At 38.8% G+C, this 22426-nt stretch overlaps 3 protein-coding genes across 4 annotated transcripts; 1 reads left to right on the forward strand and 2 right to left on the reverse strand.

Moving 5' to 3' along the window:
• Positions 1-1481: 1481 nt before the first annotated feature.
• Positions 1482-16207, forward strand: LOC106159629 (uncharacterized). 2 transcript variants are annotated; one of them, XM_087011541.1, is made up of 13 exons: positions 1482-1679; positions 2177-2345; positions 2639-2794; positions 3603-3741; positions 3981-4083; positions 4755-4850; positions 11643-11736; positions 11995-12072; positions 12275-12366; positions 14297-14396; positions 14804-14872; positions 15153-15247; positions 15654-16207. In XM_087011541.1, exons 1-13 carry the CDS (start codon positions 1510-1512, stop codon positions 15730-15732), a joined length of 1440 nt encoding a protein of 479 aa, XP_086867667.1. In that variant the 5' UTR covers positions 1482-1509; the 3' UTR covers positions 15733-16207. The 2 variants fall into 2 exon arrangements, with proteins under 2 accessions (XP_086867667.1, XP_086867666.1); XM_087011540.1 differs by lacking the exon at positions 11995-12072 and adding an exon at positions 11886-11963 and having other exon boundaries at positions 1483-1679.
• On the reverse strand, positions 4967-11199 carry LOC106153310 (uncharacterized). Its single transcript, XM_013527191.2, has one exon. The coding sequence runs from the start codon at positions 9970-9972 to the stop codon at positions 5689-5691; it is 4284 nt and encodes a 1427-aa protein (XP_013382645.2). The 5' UTR covers positions 9973-11199; the 3' UTR covers positions 4967-5688.
• A 1002-nt stretch (positions 16208-17209) lies between the features above and the next one.
• On the reverse strand, positions 17210-22110 carry LOC106159669 (uncharacterized). The gene is made up of 7 exons (XM_013536028.3): positions 21783-22110; positions 20990-21068; positions 20243-20435; positions 19728-19819; positions 19496-19586; positions 18241-18522; positions 17210-17777 (listed from the first exon to the last, which is right to left on the reverse strand). Exons 1-7 carry the CDS (start codon positions 21817-21819, stop codon positions 17655-17657), a joined length of 897 nt encoding a protein of 298 aa, XP_013391482.1. The 5' UTR covers positions 21820-22110; the 3' UTR covers positions 17210-17654.
• Between the last annotated feature and the right edge of the window lie 316 nt (positions 22111-22426).

Genomic DNA, 22426 nt, shown 5'->3' on the forward strand with positions numbered 1-22426 from the left:
TTAAGGGGGTAGGCCTATTACCAAACGGCACCGTTCGCCCTCATGGGTGGTCGATAACCGTGTCCCGAGATGATGAACCTAAACGATACATTCACAACTTTTCTGTCGTTTTCAGTTCCCATCTCCTTAATTGTTCATTGTACGGGAAAAACTGCCTTCGGTGATCTGTCTTATCGTTTTCAGTACATGTAACACCTTGAGTTTCAGAGTTTGATTCAGAATAACCTTTATAACGTTGGCAGAATAGGGAATCTTTTTCAAGCTCCTTAATATCAAATACGAATAATTTTTTTTTTTTTTTACGAATACCCCCGCACATTGTTAATCGAATGTCGTTATTTATTATCAAGCAATTTTTAATTTAATCACGGTTTTTGATTTGATGTATAGGCTATTTAGCCACTGTATATGGTCAAAATGTGCAATAATGGAAATGTGAAGAAATTAAGAAAAAATTGATTAATTTATTATTTAATGTGGTATTTATTCTTTAATATATAGGCCTATATACTGGGGTAGCGCTAGCAATTTTTTTTGCTTAGCCAAATCACGACATTTTCTCAATTTCTTATCACAATGGTTATAATTTGGCTAAAACAGGTCAAATCAAGCCCTTTTTCTTTAGCCAATTTAAGTCAGTTTTAGCATTTGGCTAAATTGGCCAGTGTAAGCGCGCGCTACCCCAGATATATTTATTAATAAATTCATTTTCTTGTTTTGCTGAGGAATTTGTTTTTACTGGTAGGCCTATTTATTCTTTTCGTTGTTTCATTCTTTGCATATATTTTTTCGCTTTTTCTCAATTTTTATTTATCAGTTTTATTAATGAGCTAGTAGGCCTATTATAGGTACATGTATTTGTCATCTTTTAAAAACTGTAAACAAGAACAAATTTGTTTTTTAAATGTACATTAGGCCTATATAAACTGAGACGATCGATTTAATGCGTTTGTGATCGTTGCATTTCCTATTCATCGTTTTTCGCAATACCTATCACCAAGGTAAGGTTTCCTTACTACTGCTTGACACCAAAACTTTTTATCTAAATAGGCCCTACAGGGGCGGGGCGGGTCCAGGATTATTTGAAGGGGAGGGGGTGGGACAGATGCGAAGCTGACCACACACACACACACACACACACACACACACACACTTGGCGTGGGGTTCGGGGCCTCGAAAAAATTTGGTATTTTAGAGGGCGAACGGTGCCATTTGGTAGGCTATGTAGGCCTACGGTTCAGAACTATGATTCTGCTAGTCAAAATTCTAATTTCAGAAGAGGGGAGGGGACCAGAAATCGAAGGGGGGGGGGGGGTAGGACCCCCCTGACCCCTCCTCTAAATCCGCCACTGTGAATGAGAGACATGGAACAGCAGTGACACGAAGTCTAATATAAATGAAAACACGAAACTCTTTCACACGAAACTCCTGTAGACATATAAATGAGCATTTGTCGCTGGCCACTCGACGCACTTGTTATATTTGCTGCGGAGCAATCCCAAAACGGGCATGGCGGAGGCGTCTGCGGAAACAGGGTCGACAGAGAGTATAACGTATCTTAAAAGCATTTTAACCATTTTTGAAAAAAGTAAAGATTATGATTTAATAAAGCAGTATTTGGAAGACTGTATAGGCTCAAACCAGCCTTCTGAGGATGAGAAGAAACGATCTGCGGACAGGTAATACATGTATGATATTCTGACAAACCCATTGGATTTGTATTGGTTGTTGTTGTGCAATGCCTAGTGAACAAGTGCCCGGTATAACCGCTCATACCGATGGGAATTTATGTGCAATATTAAATATGGGAATTTATAAAAAATAAATATAAATTAATTGAAAATATGTATTTGTTGCTGTTGTCGTTGTCGGGGGGGGGGGGGGGGGGGGGGGGGTACTTAATGCAGCTCTCCTTTTTTGTGCATTTACGAAGGGTAGAATAACTCCAGACATTATAATGTATATTAATGTGTCTATGAACATTTTTACAGCTGTTATACAGTTAAAGACTGTACTGGTACTTTCCTTGTACAGTTCACTACCTTTGTTATAATAAACATATGAGGTCATGCTTGTATGTGCATTGTACATTTGCAAATTGTAAACATACCAGTATATGCAGACCATAAATGTACATACACATGCAGTCAACATCTGTACCTGTGTATATTTGTAGTTGGCTATACTGGGCCGGACAACAGACCATGGTGAAGGTTGTGTCAGCTGATATACCTGAAGGTATTCTACCACAGGGCCTCACAGGCAGAATACTGGATGCCAAGGTCTTTGCTAAAGGACGTCCAGATGACCCAATTTATGACAACCACCCAGAGATCAGGGCAAAGGTGACAGTATCTACACTTAGATATATTGTGATAATTTTCCATATTTATAAAACAAGAGTCATGTGAAGTCAAATATTGAAAAAGAGAGACGGAGAGAGAAGGATGAAGCAAACATGACTGATGGTTCGAAAGCATTGACCGAAAAAATTTTTAAAAGAATAATAAAATAAATAAAAAATTAATAGAAAAAAAACTTTAAAAAACTGCCTTGCAGGGTATAAGCAATGTCCCATTCTGTTACTGCATTAGTTGGAGGCATCTGCTCCAATGTATCTATGTATCAAATATTCCAGGTTGCAAGAGGCAATTGTTTTCTTGAGATAGAAAATGGAGCTGATAAAAGTGCCACCTGCTGGATTTACGCCCTGAAGAAGTTTACAGGAGGCTTGGGAGACGATGACGACACAGACAGGGAAGATGATGTGACGTGGAGGAGGTATTTCTTAAAGGTATTCTGTTTTTTTTTTTTTTTTTTTTAATTTATAGACTTTCAGGATGTGGGTTTAATTTTGGTTAATCTATCAGTGCATTAACCTGTCAATAAACCAATCGGTTAATCAGCTAGTCAATTAGGATTGTGTCATTTATGCATTTTTTCAAGTCTTTATTTCATGAACTTTATGAAATAAAGTAGCTTTCTTGAGTTTGGGGATTTAATTTTTGAAGCCCCTCAGCTGAATGTCAGTTTATTAATTCATAAATGAATGGTTAGATAAAATTTTCAAGCCCTTTACAACATGAAGATATTTTATATTCTGCTTATTGGACATCATATATACCATCACTCTCCAGCCTGAGACCACAGCACTAGTGCAGGGATGTAGATGACCCTCCTCTCTTTGAATATGTATTTCTGATTATAGCATAGCAATCAACTGATCAATCAGTCAATGAATTACTGAGGTAATGTTTTGTTTTATAATTGATTGATTGATTGATAAGTTGAATAATTAAGAAACCAATTGGTTAGTAAAATAATTTAGAAATCAATTGGTTAGTAAGAAAATGCTGAAGTTTGGATTTTTGTATCAGTATATCTGCATATAGATATTTTGATCTTCAGCCTCTGTACGTGTATATGTGTTTGATCTTCTCTTGTTGATCTTCATCCTCTGTACATATATATGCGTGTAGATCTCCTGTTGATCTTCATCCTCTGTACATGTTTGTATGTATGTGTGTGTAGATCTTCTCTTGTTGATCTTCAGCCTCTGTACATGTATATTTGTGTGTAGATCTCCAGTTGTTGATCTTCAGCCTTTGGAGGAAGCCAAGTGGGTGGTTTGTACGAGAAAGGCCAATGGAGAGGCAGGTCACTTCAGTTGTAGAAAACTGGCCGGACACTACATGTTATGTGCAGGGTCAAAGAATGTCCACATGGTTTTTAGGACAAGAGGTAAGACTTTTTTCAGGGGAGATTTAGGAAAGGTCAAAATACCTACCAATGTAAATACATGCAACATATCCGTAAACAGTTGAGGAATTGTGGAATAATTTTGACATTTGTTATGGAACTTCACTGCAACTCATATACCTCATCAAACTATTTTACTAATTATAACCTCTTTATTTGATGAATTGCCACTTTATCTTTATATCCATTACTAAAGTGATAATTTATTGATATATTTGTAGATGATATTAATAAATACCAAGATGGCAGGTTTCTGGTGGCGAAGGAAGTGTCTCTGGCAGTCATGACGCTACTGGAAGAGATGACAGAGGAAGAAAAAATCAGGTATAAATTGGAAAATAGTGCTCTCGGTATGTGGAATAAGGTGTCAGAGAGTACCCCAAGTTTACTGGAAAATATCGTCACAATGTTGTCATCATGTCTATAGCATTTGTACTGAAAGTTAACTTACCAAAGTTTCCTGTAGAAGTCTTTAGGACTGTATGGGACTCAAAAGGAATCTTATAGGACTATCAGATGTTCTACAGGACTCTTTGGGACTCAAGAAGAATTTTATAGGACTATCAGATGACATGTAGATGTCATATAGGACTCTATAGGACTCAAGAGGAATCTTATAGGACTATCGGGTGTCCTATAGGATTTTACTCTAGGACTTACCAGTATGCCCTATAGGATATTAGAGGGAAGTTCTGTAAGGGTTACTAGTTGATAGTAAACTGACATTTGGAATGCTTAAAATCTGTTCAGACTTGGCATTTTTCATGCTTCTGTTCTCATATTTCTCTCGGGCAATTTATTATAATGCTGAACTAAACAGAGTTCATTCCCAGTGAGCTTAAGGTGGCAGGAACAGGGGTAGCAGTGTTGTTGTCTAGGTAGGGTTGAGGATGGAGTACTGTAATTGATTTCAACATGTTTACAGTGACCACCAAGAAAAATAGAATGTTGGTTTGAGTGATGAATCTTTTTTTTTTTTTTTCTTGCACTGCTAGGCTGCTGGACTTCCTATGTTTCACGGAGTTCACAGTGGTCTTTGAGATCCTTCAGCCCTCACGCCAACATGTGGAAGACCTGTCTTACTTAAAAAGGTAAATATGCATTGTTTATTCATGTATATGATCTTTTTTTTTCTGTTACAGTATTAAGAATTATTACATGAAATATGTTGTCAAGTGGATTTGTGAGGAAAAACAACAGCGCTTAGAACGCTTCCAAAATTATTTATTCTATATTCATACAATACTACATCTCATGTAAACCTACTGTCACAGGTGCATGTTGTGAACTAATAACTCTCGGTATTTCAGAGGTAAATCTTTTATCCTTGCGTAATCGTGTTTCCCCGATACGTCCTTGAACTGTCCCGGTCCTAGGTCTGAATTACAATCCACTTCATTATGATAACAAATAAGTGCATAAAGGGTCCTAAAGCAAAGTGGTGTCATTGAACAATACTGCCAGGAAAGACAACAGCGCCTAAAACTCCTCCACAATCATCCGAAACAGCCATGCCGCATGGCCCCGATTTTTCTTCTCCCCCCTTTTTGTGATCTCCCAACCCAGGAGAGCTTAATTCTCTGACAACTACCCCCTACTAAGAAAAACATTTACTGTTTTTCAATTAATAAATGGTTAAGGTTACAAACTCGGTAATAACCCTTTTACAACTCTATATAAAACGTCAACATGTTCATCTACACAACCAACACATTAATTAGTCTGACGACAACCTCTTAACTGTGTAACACTTAAAAAAAAATCTTAACCAATAACAGTAAACAGCTTAACTACTTAACTACTTTAGTTTAACATGAACTCTTACTCTATAATAAACTTAATAACTACAATGGAACTCTTGAAACAACTTGACCACTTCTTCACTTACAAATGTGAAACTTTATATAACATCTAGCACAAACATCATATTTAACACAACCTACTGAGGTAATCTGCACCCACATTATCTGATCCCTTAATGGCTTCAACTCTGAACCTATAACTCTGCAAATAAAGTGCCCATCTCATCAATCGACCATTTTCTGTCTTTGACTTCTGGAGGTAGGTTAACGGTTCATGATCAGTTTGCACTGTGAACTCCTTCCCATACAAGTAATTTTGGAATTTTTTCACACCAAACACTACAGCAAGACACTCTCGTTCTATCACAGAGTAATTTTTTTCTCTTGGCAACAACTTTTTACTGGCATAAGCAACAGGGAATAACTCGTCATCATACTTCTGCAATAGCACAGCCCCTACCCCTACATCCGATGCATCTGTTCGGAGTATGAAAGAGCGACTGAAGTCTGGCATTCGCAGTATTGGGGCAGAAATTAACAATTTCCTAAGTGTTTGAAAGGCACATTCTTGTGGCTCTTCCCATCGTACGACAGTTGGTTCCCCCTTCTTGGTCAAATCGGTCAGTGGGGCCGATAATTCACTGAAATTGGGAATGAACTTCCTGTAATATCCTGCCAGTCCTATAAACGACCTAACTTGTTTCTTCGTCTGTGGTCGTGGTGCATTCCTTAATCTGTCTACCTTTTCAGTTTCCATGGCAACCTTGCCCTCACCAATTTGATGACCAACAAAATTCACAGTCTGGTATCCTAGCCAACACTTGCTAGGTCTAATTGTGAGCCCTGCATCACGCACACGCTGAAATAACTCTCTCAGAGTCTTTAAATGTTCTGCCCACGTAGTTGTGTGACACAGCACGTCATCCACATAGTGATCAAGGTTCTGGGCACCATTTAGCAGCTTTCTCATCATTTTGTTGAAAGTGGCACCTGAATTCACCATACCAAATGGCATCCTTTTAAACTGATAATTTCCATCTGAGGTTGAAAATGATGTCAATGGTTTACTTTCTTCGCTCATCGGAATCTGCCAGTACCCCTTGCTTAGGTCAACTTTACTATAGTACACATCATCGCTCAATCGTGCTATGATATCTTCTGCGTTGCCCATTGGTTCTGTGTCAAAGCAAGTCACTGCATTGAGTCGACGGAAGTCAACACAAAACCTGGATGATCCATCCTTCTTGCGCACTATCACTATGGGTGAGTTATATGGGGAATTAGACGGTTCTATTATATCATTGTCCAACATTGTTTTCACTTCATCATGCACAATTGTTCTGGTTGCATATGGCAGACTGTACTGTTTCACTCGAATGGGTTCCTTCGATACTAGTGTCACACTGTGTTCTTCTAGACTCGTACTTCCAGGCTTCTCTGTGAATATGCTTTGGTATTCCTCAACTAACTTCCTCAAATCCGACTTCTTGTCCTCGGAAAGTTCTTCATTGATCTTAACATCATGGTAACTTTCAGGTTTGCTCTGCCATTCTAATTCAAGCAAATTTTCATCGTCAATTACCCCTTCATCATGTAAGTCTGGTTCGATTACTGCCATATTCACTTGTTCCATTTCTTGGATAGGGGTGTCTCGTTCCAAGTATTTCTTCAGGAGGTTTACATGGTACGTCTTCATTTTACCATTAACAGAGACACGGCAATCCCATTTGTTAACAACTTCAGCAACTTCGAATGGACCCTTCCACTGTAATGTCAACTTGTTATGGTCCGTGGGTAGGAGTAGCAACACCTTTTCGCCTTTTTTAAAGGTGCGATCTCTTGCCTTCTTATCATAGTGATGCTTGCTAATGCCTTGCGCTGCACGCAAACTTTCACGAGCTAGCTTGCACGTGTCTTCCAATCGGTTTCTCAGGTCTATTATGTACTGGTATGTGTTCTGTACTTCTGGCGTCGTACTTTCTGTCCACAACTCCTTCAAAATTTCCATTGGCCCCCTCACGGTTCTCCCATACAACAATTCAAAAGGCGAGAATCCTAGACTGGCTTGAGGCACTTCTCTGTATGCAAACAAAACTGCTGGTAAATATCTGTCCCAGTCCTTGGGTCTCTCTTGGCACATTTTCTTTATCATGCTCTTGAGTACACCGTTCATCCGCTCACAAAGGCCATTACACTTGGGATTGTATGGCGTCGTAAACAACTGTTTCATAGAGATCAATCTGGATACTTCTTTCATAAGGTCTGACGTAAACTGTGTCCCGCAATCACTCAGCACTTCTTTTGGGAATCCTATACGACAGAATACTTCCAGTAAGGCTTCAGCCACGCGCTCTGTCTCAATTCTCGGTAAGGCTATGGCTTCAGGGTAACGTGTCGCATAGTCAACTACAGTCAAAATGTAGCGGTTTCCACGCTCGGTCACTGGAGCAATTGGGCCAATCAGATCAACAGCTATGCGATGGAACGGGACATCAATTAATGGCATTTCTCCCATGGGAACTTTGGTAACCTTTCCCCTTGGGGTTGTTCGTTGGCACACATCACATGACTTGCAATAACGACTAATGTCACTTATGTGACCTGGCCAATAAAAGGCACTGGTTATTCTGTCACTGGTTTTCTTGACTCCTAAGTGACCCCCTACTATGCTTTCATGGGCTAATTTCATAACTTCTTCCCTATATGGCTTTGGCACTACTACTTGCAAGACTTCCTTATCACTATTCTTGTAACACTTATATAATATATCATTTTTCACAACAAAACCATAGGAACCTTGTCCCTTGGTCTGCTTCAATTCACCACTACTTGCTAATTGGTAACATTTCTCAAGTGAACTATCAGCTTTCTGTGCTGCTATTAACTCATTCGAGTTCACCTCTTGAATGCCTGGTAATGCCACCTTAAGCGGTCTTATATCTAACTTTTCCTTCTTAGCTTGTGCTCTTGTTGTCACAGCTCCTATCTCCACCTCTTGTCTCCACTCTGGATCTGGTATATTGCTAACACCTGGTATATTACCTAACACTACATCGTAAACTGGTTTTTCCATAACCATTGCCTCCACTAGGCCCACATAATATGGTGTATCAATGTGCACATTTGCTACAGGAAACTGACGGACAGTCCCATCTATAAGTACACATGAATGCTCTCCACCAGTAAAATGACCCTTCTCAACTAATGACGCTCTCACCGCTACTCCACTACAGCCTGTATCCCTTAAGACGCTAACCCTCTTCTTTCCAACAAAGCCACTGATAACAGGCATATTTTTACTTGTAACTGAGTTGCTGCAACCACTGGCCACTGACTTTTTGGTACTTTGAGGACAGTTCTTAGCAATGTGTCCATGCTTGTGACACAAAAAACACTTGTCACTCATAGGGCATTCTTTAGCAAAATGTCCTCTTCTGAAACATAAGCGACATTGATCCTTTTCTACGGTCTTCATGTCCGACTTCCCTGGTTCTGACTGCTTACTACTATTCACAACAACGGCCTTGTTTGGGTGTCTAAAATTATTCTTCCCCTTGACTGGGGCCCCACTGTGTGCCTCAAGGTATTGCTCTGCTAACCTGGTCATCTCATCAACAGTCCTTGGCTTCCTTTCTTTTAAGAACACTGACAGTTCATTGGAGCATGTCGACATGAATTGCTCTCGTATGATGAGGTCATCGAGGCTTTCTACTGTATCTTCAACTTCTGAGAGTTCTTTCCATCTTTGATAATATCTCTTCATCCTAGCAACAAATTGAAACACCGTTTCCCCACTGTCAGGTTTACAGCTTCTGAACTTAACACGAAACCCTTCTTCGGTCAGCATATATCTCTTCAACAAAGCTACTTTCAAGTTGTCATAGTTATTAGCTTCCTCGGCTGGCATACTAGAATACGCCTGCAGACCTTTACCAGTTAACAATGGGCTTAGACTCACTGACCAACTCTCTTTTGGCCACTGCTGACTAGAAGCAAAGCGTTCAAAACGATCTAAAAATGCGTCCATATCGTCTTTATTTTCATCGAACGCAGGTAACTTTGGGCGTGGTGCTTTAACCTTTGTTTCACCTGATGTACTTGCACTGAATTTGGTTTTCTGTTCGCCCAATTGTACCTGTAGTTTCATTTTTTCTATCTCCATATGCTCCTTCTCTAATGCCCGTTGCTGTTCTTCTCGCTGAAACTTTCTGTCAAGTTCTTGCTTTTCCATTTCTAATTCATGGTTTAATCTTAACACTTCTAATTCCTGTCTCTTTCTTTCATCCTCACGTACACGTGCTCTCTCTTCACGCTCTAGGTACTGTTGTTCACATTTTGCTACATACTCTCTCAACTGTTCAGCTTCATACCCTAACTTTTGACCATCACTGATGTATTTACTCGTATCCATGCTGTAGGATGTTTTCTAGCTGTCTATAAGAAAAACGAATATCTACTCAACTAAAGAGTGCTACACACTACTCTACGTACAACAGTGCTTTACTAAATCACTTAAGTACACTTAGCACTCTACAGTTCTATGTTACCACACTGTATCACTACAGCAGACTACCACCTACATGTACTGTTAGTACACTTCACTTAACTACACTCCTGTAATTTAACACTGTTGAATATATCCACGCACTGTACTGCTTGTAATGTAGACACAACTAAAGGTAACACTAAATCATCATACCAACACATTACACACTTTTGTAATGCACAACACCGCTATAGGGTACAACTGTATTACTGCTTATAACCACTGTTAGACAGTACCAACACATTACACACTTTTGTAATGCACAACACTACTATAGGGTACAACTGTATTACTGCTAACCACTGTTAGGCAGTACCAACACATTACACACTTTTGTAATGCACAACACTACTATAAGGTACAACTGTATTACTGCTAACCACTGTTAGGCAGTACCAACACATTACACACTTTTGTAATGCACAACACTACTATACTGTCACTGATAACATTTAAGTGTCAGTTGATCAACTTGAATAAACACTGTCAGCTGCATGGGCTATAATGTTCATAACACCAGTCCACTTCTAGTATCACACGGCACACAACTGTAGCTAACGGTATGATAGCATATGTTCCAGTCAGTTCGTTTCACTACACCGAGCATCACACAGTTATTATAGTTATCAAGGCTACAACTCACGTCACACGTTGATATCGGTTGTTCCACAGTCAGCATCGTTCCGCTGTCTTTATTCAGTTCCCGGACGAGCCCCCAAATTGTGAGGAAAAACAACAGCGCTTAGAACGCTTCCAAAATTATTTATTCTATATTCATACAATACTACATCTCATGTAAACCTACTGTCACAGGTGCATGTTGTGAACTAATAACTCTCGGTATTTCAGAGGTAAATCTTTTATCCTTGCGTAATCGTGTTTCCCCGATACGTCCTTGAACTGTCCCGGTCCTAGGTCTGAATTACAATCCACTTCATTATGATAACAAATAAGTGCATAAAGGGTCCTAAAGCAAAGTGGTGTCATTGAACAATACTGCCAGGAAAGACAACAGCGCCTAAAACTCCTCCACAATCATCCGAAACAGCCATGCCGCATGGCCCCGATTTTTCTTCTCCCCTCTTTTTGTGATCTCCCAACCCAGGAGAGCTTAATTCTCTGACAGGATTGTATAATACAAGTTAAATGTATGTGTAATACAAGTTAAATGCTGGTTTAAAATGTCTGAAAAGAATTCTGACTTTGTGTCAGGTAGTAATCTGCTGTGGGGATCTGGAATTGACAAATCTTGAATTTTTTTTTAATATGAGAGGTTTTGAATTATTTAAGTAATTGCCATTACATAATTATCATTGCACATCTGCTTGAGATGAAATATACAAAGTAATTGTTATGATTAATTTAGCTTTCTGGATTATGCCTGATTTCAGGATTTTCAGTCTCTATTTATTTATTTTTTGTATGGTCTAAATGTGATGAGAAATTGCAAGCTACATTTTCAAGACTTTCAGTCTTTACAATTCTCACCTTGCATTGTGGATGTACCCAATATGTTTTTTTTTTTTTTTTGTCAGGTCCAAGCTTCAGTTTATTGCCTGGACAAGCTGCAATCTGGAGGCCACAGAAGACAAACAGCTTTGTAGCATGCCCCCAGATATAGCAATACAGGTACATTGAAATAAATCATTGGCTATACTTTTCATGTTTTGATTAAAAAAATGATATCACAGAATAAAATAAGGTTGCTTACGTCTTGTATATTTGAAATTTTGAATACTGAAATAACAGGTATACCACATGTATATGTTGCATTTCAGATTGCAGTGGCACTGGGACTTCCTTCTGTTGACTACACTGTCATTCCTGCTTCTGACGTAGATAATAGAATGTTACAAGTAAGAGACAATTCTATATATTGTATTTCAGATTGCAGTGGCACTGGGACTTCCTTCTGTTGACTACACTGTCATTCCTGCTTCTGATGTAGATAATAGAATGTTACAAGTAAGAGACAATTCCAAGAGATATCGTACTAACTTTGTATCAATCTATCTCCAAGGGGATTCTCACTATATGGCTGTCAACTTAATGTAAGAGGGTAATTAACTACTATAGAGACCGAGCGTGCATGAAAGTTAATTATTAATCATTATTTTTATAAAAACAAAAATAAAGAATATTATTATTATTATTCTACATATTTCAGGTGCGTCAGGGTTATGGCTATGAAGGAGAGGTATTTTATTTTCTGGACTCCACCAGATCTGTGATGGGATTGCTGAAGAAGAAAACTATATGGTGATTATACACAATACCTGGCATTGTCTTCAACTTTCATCCTTTATTGTACCACCAGCGTTAGCGCTGGCGGTACACATGGTTTCGGTCTCGTCCGGATCGTTCCGCCGGCTCCGCTGGACGGCTACCGTTACCGCTTCTCCTCCTAGACGGTAAGGGCCCCCGTACCCATCTCTTGGATTTAGGTTACCTATAATCTCAGCTCGTTCCACGTAAAATTTGGGCTTTGCCGGTATTGGGGTCTGGGTGTGGCACTCATTGCAATGCACCCTTGTCCAAAAATGGCAAAATTAAATGCTAATTATCTACCCTACGGAAGGGGTTATGGGAAAAATTTCTACAGACGGCTTTCCAAAAGTCATATGTGTAGATTTCAAATATGCCCTTGGATTTGACCTTTGACCTTTACTTCAAGGTCAAATGGGCCAAAATTTTCAAAAAAATAATATTTTTTATGAAAAAAAATTTTTTTGCCCTGTTATTCAGACACCACACAGACTTAACCAATAATATTATTGGAAAGTGTTACCCTTCAGGTCATCTTTCATCTCCGTGAATTTGGGGTCAATCGGTGCATTTTCACTGGAGTAACGGCCATAAGATGCCGAAACTGAAAACTGTCTCTAATTCCGGAACCGTTAATGCTAGAGACCCATTCTTTTTTGCATTTTGTAGAGCATGTAAAGCCCAACACTGGAGGTGGTCTCCATTTTTTTGTATTCCAAACGGTTTTCGAGTTACGCTATCAAAAAGTACATATTGGTGGTGAAAGCAAAATGTGCAGTACGGTATAGTCAGGTGGCTCAGTCCAAATTTTTTCCAGAATTGTGCAATAGATGATAAAAGCATGAAACTTTCCCCGATGAATAACCATTGGGTGTTCATCTATTTTGGATCAGGGGGTTGACAAACACCCAATGGTCATTCATCGTGGAAAATTTCATGCTGTTATCATCTTTTGCACAATTCTGGATAAAATTTGGACTGAGCCTCCTGACTACTTTTCACCATGAACTAAACTTTGCATATTTTGCTTCCCTTTCATATCCAAAACTGGCAGAGATAGGTCCATAGTTACTATTGGACTTGAATAGGAAGTCATATACTGGCAATCTGAATGTGACCTTGAAATTGACCTTTGACCTACTTTTCACCATGAACTAACCTTTGCAAATTTTGTTTCCCTTTTATCTCCAAAACTGGCAGAGATAGGTCCATAGTTACTATTGAACTAGAATAGGAAGTCATACACTGGCAATCTAAATGTGACCTTGAAATTGACCTTTGACCTACTTTTCACCATGAACTGAACTTTGCAAATTTTGCTTCCCTTTTATCTCCCAAACTGGCAGAGATAGGTCCAAAGTTACTTTTGAAGTTGAATAGGAAGTCATATACTGGCAATCTTACTGTGAAATTGACCTTTCACCTACCTTTTGATGAACTTTTGATATATTTTTTTGCATATTTTGAAAATTCTTGTTGATTGCATTTTTACAGCTTGTCAAGCAAAAGACTGGTGGCTGTGTCCCTTATTTTGTGTATGTGGGGGTCTATACGAATGCGCTTGCTCCAGCTGGTGGTACAATATTCGGAGGCGGTATCGCCTCTCTGATCCTCTAGTTTTCATTTTTTTTAAATTGAGACATAGTAAGCAGAAAAAATCAGTTTATTGTTAATTGTTAAGCAGTCAGGTGGCATTTTGTTACAGCAGTGGTTTATTTCATGAAACTATTTTTAAAGTTTAGTTGAAACTGAATGAAAGGTTACTTTTAAAAAGTGAAATGAACATCTGGTAAGAGCAGTTTGACGTCCTTACTTTCAAGGATCACTGGAAAGTAACTTTTCTATTTTATTGTGGGGCGAGGGTTCATGTGGTCTTGCTTTCCATGTCATTCAGCTGTTCATATAACTCATACTATTGTCACAGGTACATAGTATGTAGAGCAATACGGGAGAAGAGTCGGAGTACCTGCCAACAGAATAACAAATCTCCCAGTACTTTCTCTTTATCCAAGGCTCTGAATAAGGTTAGTGAAGGTTGAAAGAGAGAAGGGGATATACTGTCTGATACAGATTGGAAATTTTAGTTATTTTTTACTTCCTTGGAAGAGAAACAAAAACAGGCTGGCTGTTTGTAGTATAATAAAAGTCTTAATGTGTTATTTGTTGAAACTAAAAAAATGAAATTTGCAGTTATGTGAATTGCACCAAAGTGACCAAAAGTAAAATAAATCCTGTAATTATATTTTTTTCCACTGAATGATTTTTAAAAAATCGTATATAGTGTATTTAATAATGATGACATAAAGTTATTTACAGGATTTAAATTGCAAGTTTTCCATTTGCCAAACATGGGTATATGGATCCGTTATTAAATGATTTATTGAATTAAAAAAACAGTGAGCATGTTACGATCTCTTCTCTGTGTTTTCAGACAGAAAGGAGGATAGATGAAATTCAAAAATGGTTGAACTTAGATAACGGAAGTGTGAAGTTATGGAAGGTATGTTACTGTAATTCTATCTGATATATCACAGTCTCTTTATGTGATATTCAGATTTGATATTCAGTCTGGATAAGATAAAATAAGATATTAACTCAGTCCAGTAGATTTGGTGTCAAACCATTATACAAGTATTTAAATTTTAAGACATATTTTCAACAGTCGATCTTCAGAGTAACATTAGCCCCTTCTTCCAGGAATGTACCTTTGGACAATTGTATTTAATTCATTAATTAATTTATGTATGTATTTATGTATTTATTTATTTATTTTTGCATAGAACCTAGGAACCAAATTTGTGAGATGGTGTGTAGGAGGTGTTGACAGAGGAAATATAACAGTGGCAGAAGTTGCAGATTTATTTCCTGTACTATGGTGAGGTTTCTTTTCATCACATTCAAGGACTGCTTTCTCAAAATAACTTTAAACCAAAAGTTGACCCCATCTCTTAGAAATTTGGTACATTCAGTTCAACATAAGTCTGTAGGTATTATGGTCCACACCAATAAAGTGCATTATCTAAACCATGAACCACATCATTCTTCTCATGAAGCAGGAGTAATATTTCCTGTAAGTGATTAACTACTGAATTGTATTTGGTCAAAGTAGACTAAGATTTTGGTCTAAAAGGTTAGACAAGTTTAAAATCTGTATTTGATTGTTTTGTAAATCCCCAAGTTTTGTGGTCATTTTGTTTCAAATGCAGAATGTTTTTTTTTTTATTTAAGCAGTTATAAGTTATAAAAAATTGTTAATTTTCTAAATTTTATTTCATTTTAAGGAAAAGATATTTAGAAGAATCCCATTTAACAGATAAAGTGCATTCTTCATGGACAGAACTATCAGCATCAGACACTTGACACACGTAGACCCATTTAGTGGAAAGAGACCCCCCTCCCACATACTTCAACACCCCCACCCCTGCCATCTACCTCCCCAAACCCCAGGGATGGCAAGTGATTAGAGCCCCCAGAGGATGCAGAGACCCCCCAGGAAGGAGGATAACATGTCCACGGGGGACAACCTTTACTGTGATACTGAAACACTGATCTAACCGTCAAGTTGGACACTGGACAACTGAAACTTTCATGTATAACAACCTGTGAAGGACTTCTGTTTGACCTGTTTACTTGTAATATTTTACCTGTAATGTTTTACTTGTAATATTTGACATGTAATAACAGCAGCAACAGGGAACCCTACACAGGTTAACATATAACATATTTATTATAGAATGTTATTGCAGATAAAAGACATAATTCTTTTTTTTACTTTTTCTGAAAGACAGATGATTTTATTGTATAATGTATTTTTCAATAAAAAGATTAAACTTCCCATGCATATGCAGACGACCTGCATTTGTCGTAAAAAAATAATTTCTTTGGATTTTGAATTCGCACATAAATTCAAAATTGCCAAGTCATCTTTGTCTACTTTTCCCCTAGTTCCATTACAAAAAAAAAAAAAAAAAAAAAAAAAAAAAAAAAAAAAAACTATCCGGTACTAAAGCAAATTGTGATTGTCAGCATTCACAGCACGTGGTATATGACGTCTATTTGTCACATGACCATAGGCACGCCCACCTGTCAGTTCATATCGCATCAAAAATATTGGTCCTGTCCTATTTACTATCCTCAGCTGGTATAATTATAATAATTGGGCCTCTTGAAAATATAATGAATATTGTAGTCAGTCATTAAACAAGTGAACTGTATCCACCAAGTTATCTCACACTCGCATTTTAAGTCAGATTGTAATGTAACGACAATAGGTTTTGCCATAACCGATATTTCTATAACTCTCCCTCGTCCTTTTTTTTCAAATAGAAATGTTGCTTTAGTTTCTAGTAAATGCATGAGACAACAGATAGGGGTGGAACTTGTCCAGTTCCCGCCTTAGAATTGCATCATCAACTAAATTGGACAGAGAACTCCGGTCTATACAGCATGCAGGTTGAGACAGAAAGCTCTAGCTATATAGGATATACCTCTCAACAGTGTGAGTTGTGAGCATCAACTTGAATGCTATGGATACATACTGTACACGTGTACGAGAAAATAAAAGAAAACTTTTTTTACCGAAGACGGACTTCATTCCGCCTTCTCTGTTCTAAACGTAATAGTCTAAAGCTATTGAAAAATAATTCATAACAGGCAAGATGTAATGTTCCAGAAGATGCAGATGCCGATACCAAATCTGGTAAAACAGATTTGTCAAAAAATCAGTCAAAAATTCAGCCACCCTCGAAAAATAATTTGCATTTGAAGTATGTTTTATTACTTGTCGCCAGTATTGTTCTAACAGTCAGGCCCGTAGCCAGCAGTTCCAAAAGGGGGGTTCTTTTTCTGAAAAAGTGGACCTTTTCCCATAAAAACTTCATGTACCTAGATCAAATTTTACCCAGAGTGGACCTTTTCCCAGCAAAAGGGGCGGTTCTTTCGACCCCCCCCTCCCCTGGCTACGGGCTCTAATCCCATAGATTTTAGATCGATCTATCCCCGCGGGGAGTCTCACTAGATTACTGTCAGATAATCCGACTTTAATGTCCGTCCCGCCTACTACAAGCTGTAAGAGGGTAATTAACTTTCGTGTCCGCCCGGCTGACAGCTATTTAGCGTGAACCCCCAGGGAGTTAGGTCGATCTAAAGTAGGTCGATCTAATCTATGGAAATGGGGTGTTTGACTTGTGCCAGTGAACCAAAACGGATTATTTTTTATTTGCAAAATACTAATTTAAACTTCAAGCTATTTACAATAAATCTGATGGATGTCCACCGTGTTTTCAGGCCTCCAATTTTGCTTTTTTGACTTGCTTCAGCGAAAAGTCATCCTTGGGTCCGTGGAAGAAATCTTTCCCGTCAGTTGTCGTCTTGATGTCACACGACTTGATGGCACTGTTCGGGACCTGGAGAAATGTTTACGATGGGAAATTATGTGCCAGTATTGAAATGCAACTTTATAAACATCACGATGTCCAAAGCAGAAAGAAAGAAAAATGCTCCTTTCATCTACGATAGTCTACTTTTGGCCATTCTCTACACTACAGTATGTTATAAAATTTAACAAAGTCAGATAACTTTTTAAAGAAAGAAAACTAATTTCAAAGTTCAAATGTATATCTACCTGTATCACAGATAAGCAGGTCTATGGGTCGTAGTAATATTAAACTTAATCTTTTAACATTGTGCAAGCCGGGGACATTTCAAGCACAGGTTCGTTCTGCAGGCCTTTTAGACCCATAGACTGGTTTTTAGTGATTTAAATAATGCAATGTAGATAACCTCTCCTAAGTTCCCTCCCTCCTCCACACACACACACACACACACACACACACACACACACACACACACACGTGTTGTAAGACTTACCTTCTTCAGCGGTGTGTATTTTGGATGATGATGATCATACACAGGGTTGTTAGAGGCGCGGTTGAAAGACACAAGAAACGCCCAGCGTCTGTTTGGGCTGTTGTTTTGGTCACTTCTATGCAAAATGTTGGAGTGAAAGAAAAGGGCGTCTCCGGGGTCAAGCTGGACATAGGTCAGCGGCAAGACTTTGGACAGCTCTTCCACTCTTTTTAAATCTGCCCCGACTTGGTCTCCTATTGGCACGTGATTTATCCTGCCTGCCAGGTGCGAGCGCGGCAAGATCTGAAGTATGACAATGGCATTGATGACAATTAAAATCTATAAATACACAAAGAAAAGAATAATCATGCTAGTGAATAACTGAAGTTAACATATTAGGTATACAGGAAACAATCTAATGTAATTGGTTCCTGCCGACAAATTATTTAAATCTAAGATCTAATAAACGGTAATAAACTGTAATCTGTAAACGGTATATTAGATCTTAGTTTAAATTCATGTTAAAATGAAGGGGTTGGTCGACAGCATGTTTTTCGATTTTAAGTAAGGAAGGGGGGGGCAGGGGCAGGTGGTGGTGGTGGGATGAAAATGCCAAACCCACAGTGTGCGCGATTCACCAAATATGCACCTGAATTTTCCCATTAAATTAATAAATGCGAAAAAAACTGATTTCCTCGAAACTTTTGTCTGACCTTATCTCAGAACCATGTTTTCTACAGCTTGCTCCGCCTAGACGATTCCAGTAACACCCTACATTATTATTTAGTTAATTAGTAACTGACGCCATCTAACAGTGGGGAGCAGTTTCTAGTAGTCTCTGAGACTAAGGCTCTATTCCCATAGATTTTAGATCGATCTATCCCCGCGGGGAGTCTCACTATATTACTTTCAGATAATCCGACTTAAATGTCCGTCCCGCCTACTACAAGCTGTAAGGGGGTAATTAACTTTCGTGTCCGCCCGGCTGACAGCTATTTAGCGTGAACCCCCAGGGAGTTAGGTCGATCTAAAGTAGGTCGATCTAATCTATGGAAATGGGGTGTAAGGGTGCTCCAACTGGGTACAGGCCCGTAGCCAGGGTGGGTTCGAGGGGTTCGAAAGAACCACCCCTTTCGCTGAGAAAAGGTCCATTCTGGGTAAAATTTGATCTAGGTACATGAAGCTTTTATGGGAAAAGGTCCACTTTTTCAGAAAAAGAACCCCCCTTTTGAAATTGCTGGCTACGGGCCTGGGATATATATTAGTCATACTGTACCTTCAGACAGCCGTTAGACATGTCAGCTCTGTCTATAGCCACCCACACAGTGCCCATGTCCGGAAACAGACAGCCGTTCTCATACCAATATCTACAAATTAATTTCTGCATTATATTTCTATGTTAAATACATGTAAAAGGATCACACAAAAACACAAACACAAACACACACACACACACAATGCTCAGAGCGGTGTCGCCATCTATTGACAATAGAACAAACTATACCCACCCGTAGTCTTGGTGCCAGATGTGTGCCCCTCCAGTGAAAGGTTCCTTCATGATTACCTTGGCGTGGTAGTGGTACACCTCCCCTCCCAGCAGCTGAGATAAAGACACAATTTTATCCTTATTTTGACATATATAGGTTGCTGTTTTACAGCTTGAGTTTTTATCACGTTGTATAACACAGAGTGCCATTTTACTACTGGATTGTGGCTGCGTTTGACACAGCTGTATTTAGGTTGATGTTTAAAGGCTGCAGTAAAAGATTTGGCGGTGTTCGACTGGCGTAGCCAAGCACCTCCAATTTCAAACATAGTTTCCGGATCACATTTTTATTAAGCTAATATAAGGCCGAAAAAACCCGTTTGTCTCAACAATTGCACACAGTGGATACATCTTGACATTAAAAAGTACTTAGAAGAAATGATAGAAGCAATCGGTCCAACAAACCGGTTTAAGGATAATTTTATTTCTTGATTCGAGGTTACACGAGAAAAGGAAGAAATTAACATTCTAACTCACCTCTTCCATAGTTCCCGCCACTTTTTCACTCCTAGAAATAATTCCAGTGACGTCATTTCCGGGATGATTCCACAGTGTGACCTTTGTCCTCCGCCCCTCGCCGTCATCTCTGGCATAATTATTCTCCTTCAGACCTTGGTCGTTTTCCAGCGCGTTCCTCAGCTTAGTGACTTCTTCAGAATCCAACAGTTTCCTGAAGAAAAAGAGAGCATACATGTAGAACTTATCTCTTGTAAAAAGTGCAAAATGTGTTTTGTTTACCTTATTTTCAAAAACAGCATATCGCCTTCACATATTTGGTATAGGCAGTAGGGCAATGCTTAGAATATGTGTCCTTGCATATGCATATCAGATACGTGCAAAAAGCCAGATTTGAGTTTGGGGTAGGGAGGAGGGGGGAGGTATCCATTCAAATAGAAAAAGCGCCGCAGATAGGAGAGTTACCCCTACCCCTACCGCTTCCGTAGTTTTACGTGCTTGTGACTGACGGCCGTGTTGGGATAAAGCATGGGGACTCGGGGAGAATGGAGTGTCTTGGTAGTCTTTCCTGCATTAGCAGTCTTTCCTTGTCTTGATATTTCATGAACATTTTTGTTCCATCATTTAAAGCTTTATTGTTAGAATTTAACTGTTTTAGACATTTTGCAAGGAGCATGGAGTTTTTAATAAAATGCATCACAGCATAATTTGTCATTATAAATGTTAAAATATTGATTTATCAATCGTTTGTCAAGAAGCCATAATTACCTTATGATTATAAATCCCTCCTTGGAGAAGTCTTCTTTAATTTCTTTTGTCACCTTGAAGTTATCTTCGAATTGATAACCTTAAGAAGAAAAAACACTGATGCTAATGTAAATTTCATGAAGGTTAGTACCTACATGTATATCAAACAGTCACAGGAAGTGAATGATGAATCACTAAGTAAATTTACGTTTGTGATATGGAAAATAATTTATAACGTTGTAGTAGTAAAATAAAAGAGAGAGATCAACTGTGGATAATTGAACATTGGTACATAATTGTTTTTCTGCTGAAGGTTTAAATGTGCGAGGCATGTAACGTAACGCGTGCCTGGGTAAGCACCCTTAAGACGGCCTGCAACATGTCTATATATAAGAATTTTGCACGTCTCTCACAAGTTTATCTCGCTCGATAGTCGGCTAAATCAATAAGTCGTCTAAGGTAATGACCTTGTCAAGTAACCCCAGATACTAAGACTGTTAGACTGCCCTGATAGGAATATAGCCCGACACATTTAGATGCACATTTCGTGGTTGCGTGCGATCGAGTACATGGCAATAGACCTGATTATTATTGTGGTACTCTTGAACTACACCGTAGGATTGATGCTGGAACCATCTCTCTCAGACACACACGCACGCGCGCGCGCGCGCGCACACACACACACACACACACACAGAGAGAGAGAGAGAGAGAGAGAGAGAGAGAGAGAGAGAGACGTTGTCACGCACATACACAGGAAGAGAGGGATAGAGAGAAAGAGGTTGGCTAAGGCCAAACCAAAGGCAAATCTCACCTACACCGTCAGTAGTTCTACTTCCACCGTCCTCCATATTGGCAGTGCATCCGACAGATATGTGGCCAGAATACAAACAGCGTTATCAACCGTAATACAACCAACACGATATTTATACCAACACGCCGAGCATCAGGTCAAGACGCTATGTTGTATATCCGAGTGTAAATCAAGGACACGACCTTAAGTAAAGTAAATAAGTGTCACTGCATGCGCTTCAAGAAAACATCCCAGGTGTTACGCAGTTAATGTTGTTAATACCTGACCTGACCTGAATACGTTGTATTGATCACAATGTTCGCATATTTTAAATACAGCCACGAAATGCAACGTAACACCAGATCTAGGGCTTTTAATAAAATAATCAATTATCATATTATTATTATCTATTAAAATAATCAAGACTGAATATTGAGTCCTGGACCTGATGTAAGTGGTGGCGATTGGACGACTGGTGAATCCTTGGCGAGGCGGCGAACTACAGTTGTGTAATGAATATATCATTAAATAGTCAAGAGCGCTGTATTAAATAATTAATGTACGACCTAATTTCTAACTTTATTTCATTTCTGTATGCGTGCATGTTTCCTGTTATGTTACAAGTGAAGTAGACTGGGTACTTGAAACTTTTTAACTGTCAACGA

This window comes from Lingula anatina, chromosome 4 (genome assembly GCF_051362555.1).
Source record: "Lingula anatina isolate TDL-2025a chromosome 4, LinAna3.0, whole genome shotgun sequence".
Taxonomy (NCBI): Eukaryota; Metazoa; Brachiopoda; class Lingulata; order Lingulida; family Lingulidae; genus Lingula; species Lingula anatina.

Coding starts and splice junctions, on each gene's coding strand:
- LOC106159629 (XM_087011541.1), top strand. CDS start 1,510: ATGGCGGAGGCGTCTGCGGAAACAGGGTCGACAGAGAGTATAACGTAT. Junction 4,084..4,754: donor ACAGAGGAAGAAAAAATCAG/GTATAAATTGGA, acceptor TTGCACTGCTAG/GCTGCTGGACTTCCTATGTT. Junction 14,397..14,803: donor TATCCAAGGCTCTGAATAAG/GTTAGTGAAGGT, acceptor CTGTGTTTTCAG/ACAGAAAGGAGGATAGATGA.
- LOC106153310 (XM_013527191.2), bottom strand. CDS start 9,972: ATGGATACGAGTAAATACATCAGTGATGGTCAAAAGTTAGGGTATGAA.
- LOC106159669 (XM_013536028.3), bottom strand. CDS start 21,819: ATGGAGGACGGTGGAAGTAGAACTACTGACGGTGTAG. Junction 19,820..20,242: donor TGGCGGGAACTATGGAAGAG/GTGAGTTAGAAT, acceptor TCTTTATCTCAG/CTGCTGGGAGGGGAGGTGTA. Junction 19,587..19,727: donor ATCTGGCACCAAGACTACGG/GTGGGTATAGTT, acceptor ATTAATTTGTAG/ATATTGGTATGAGAACGGCT.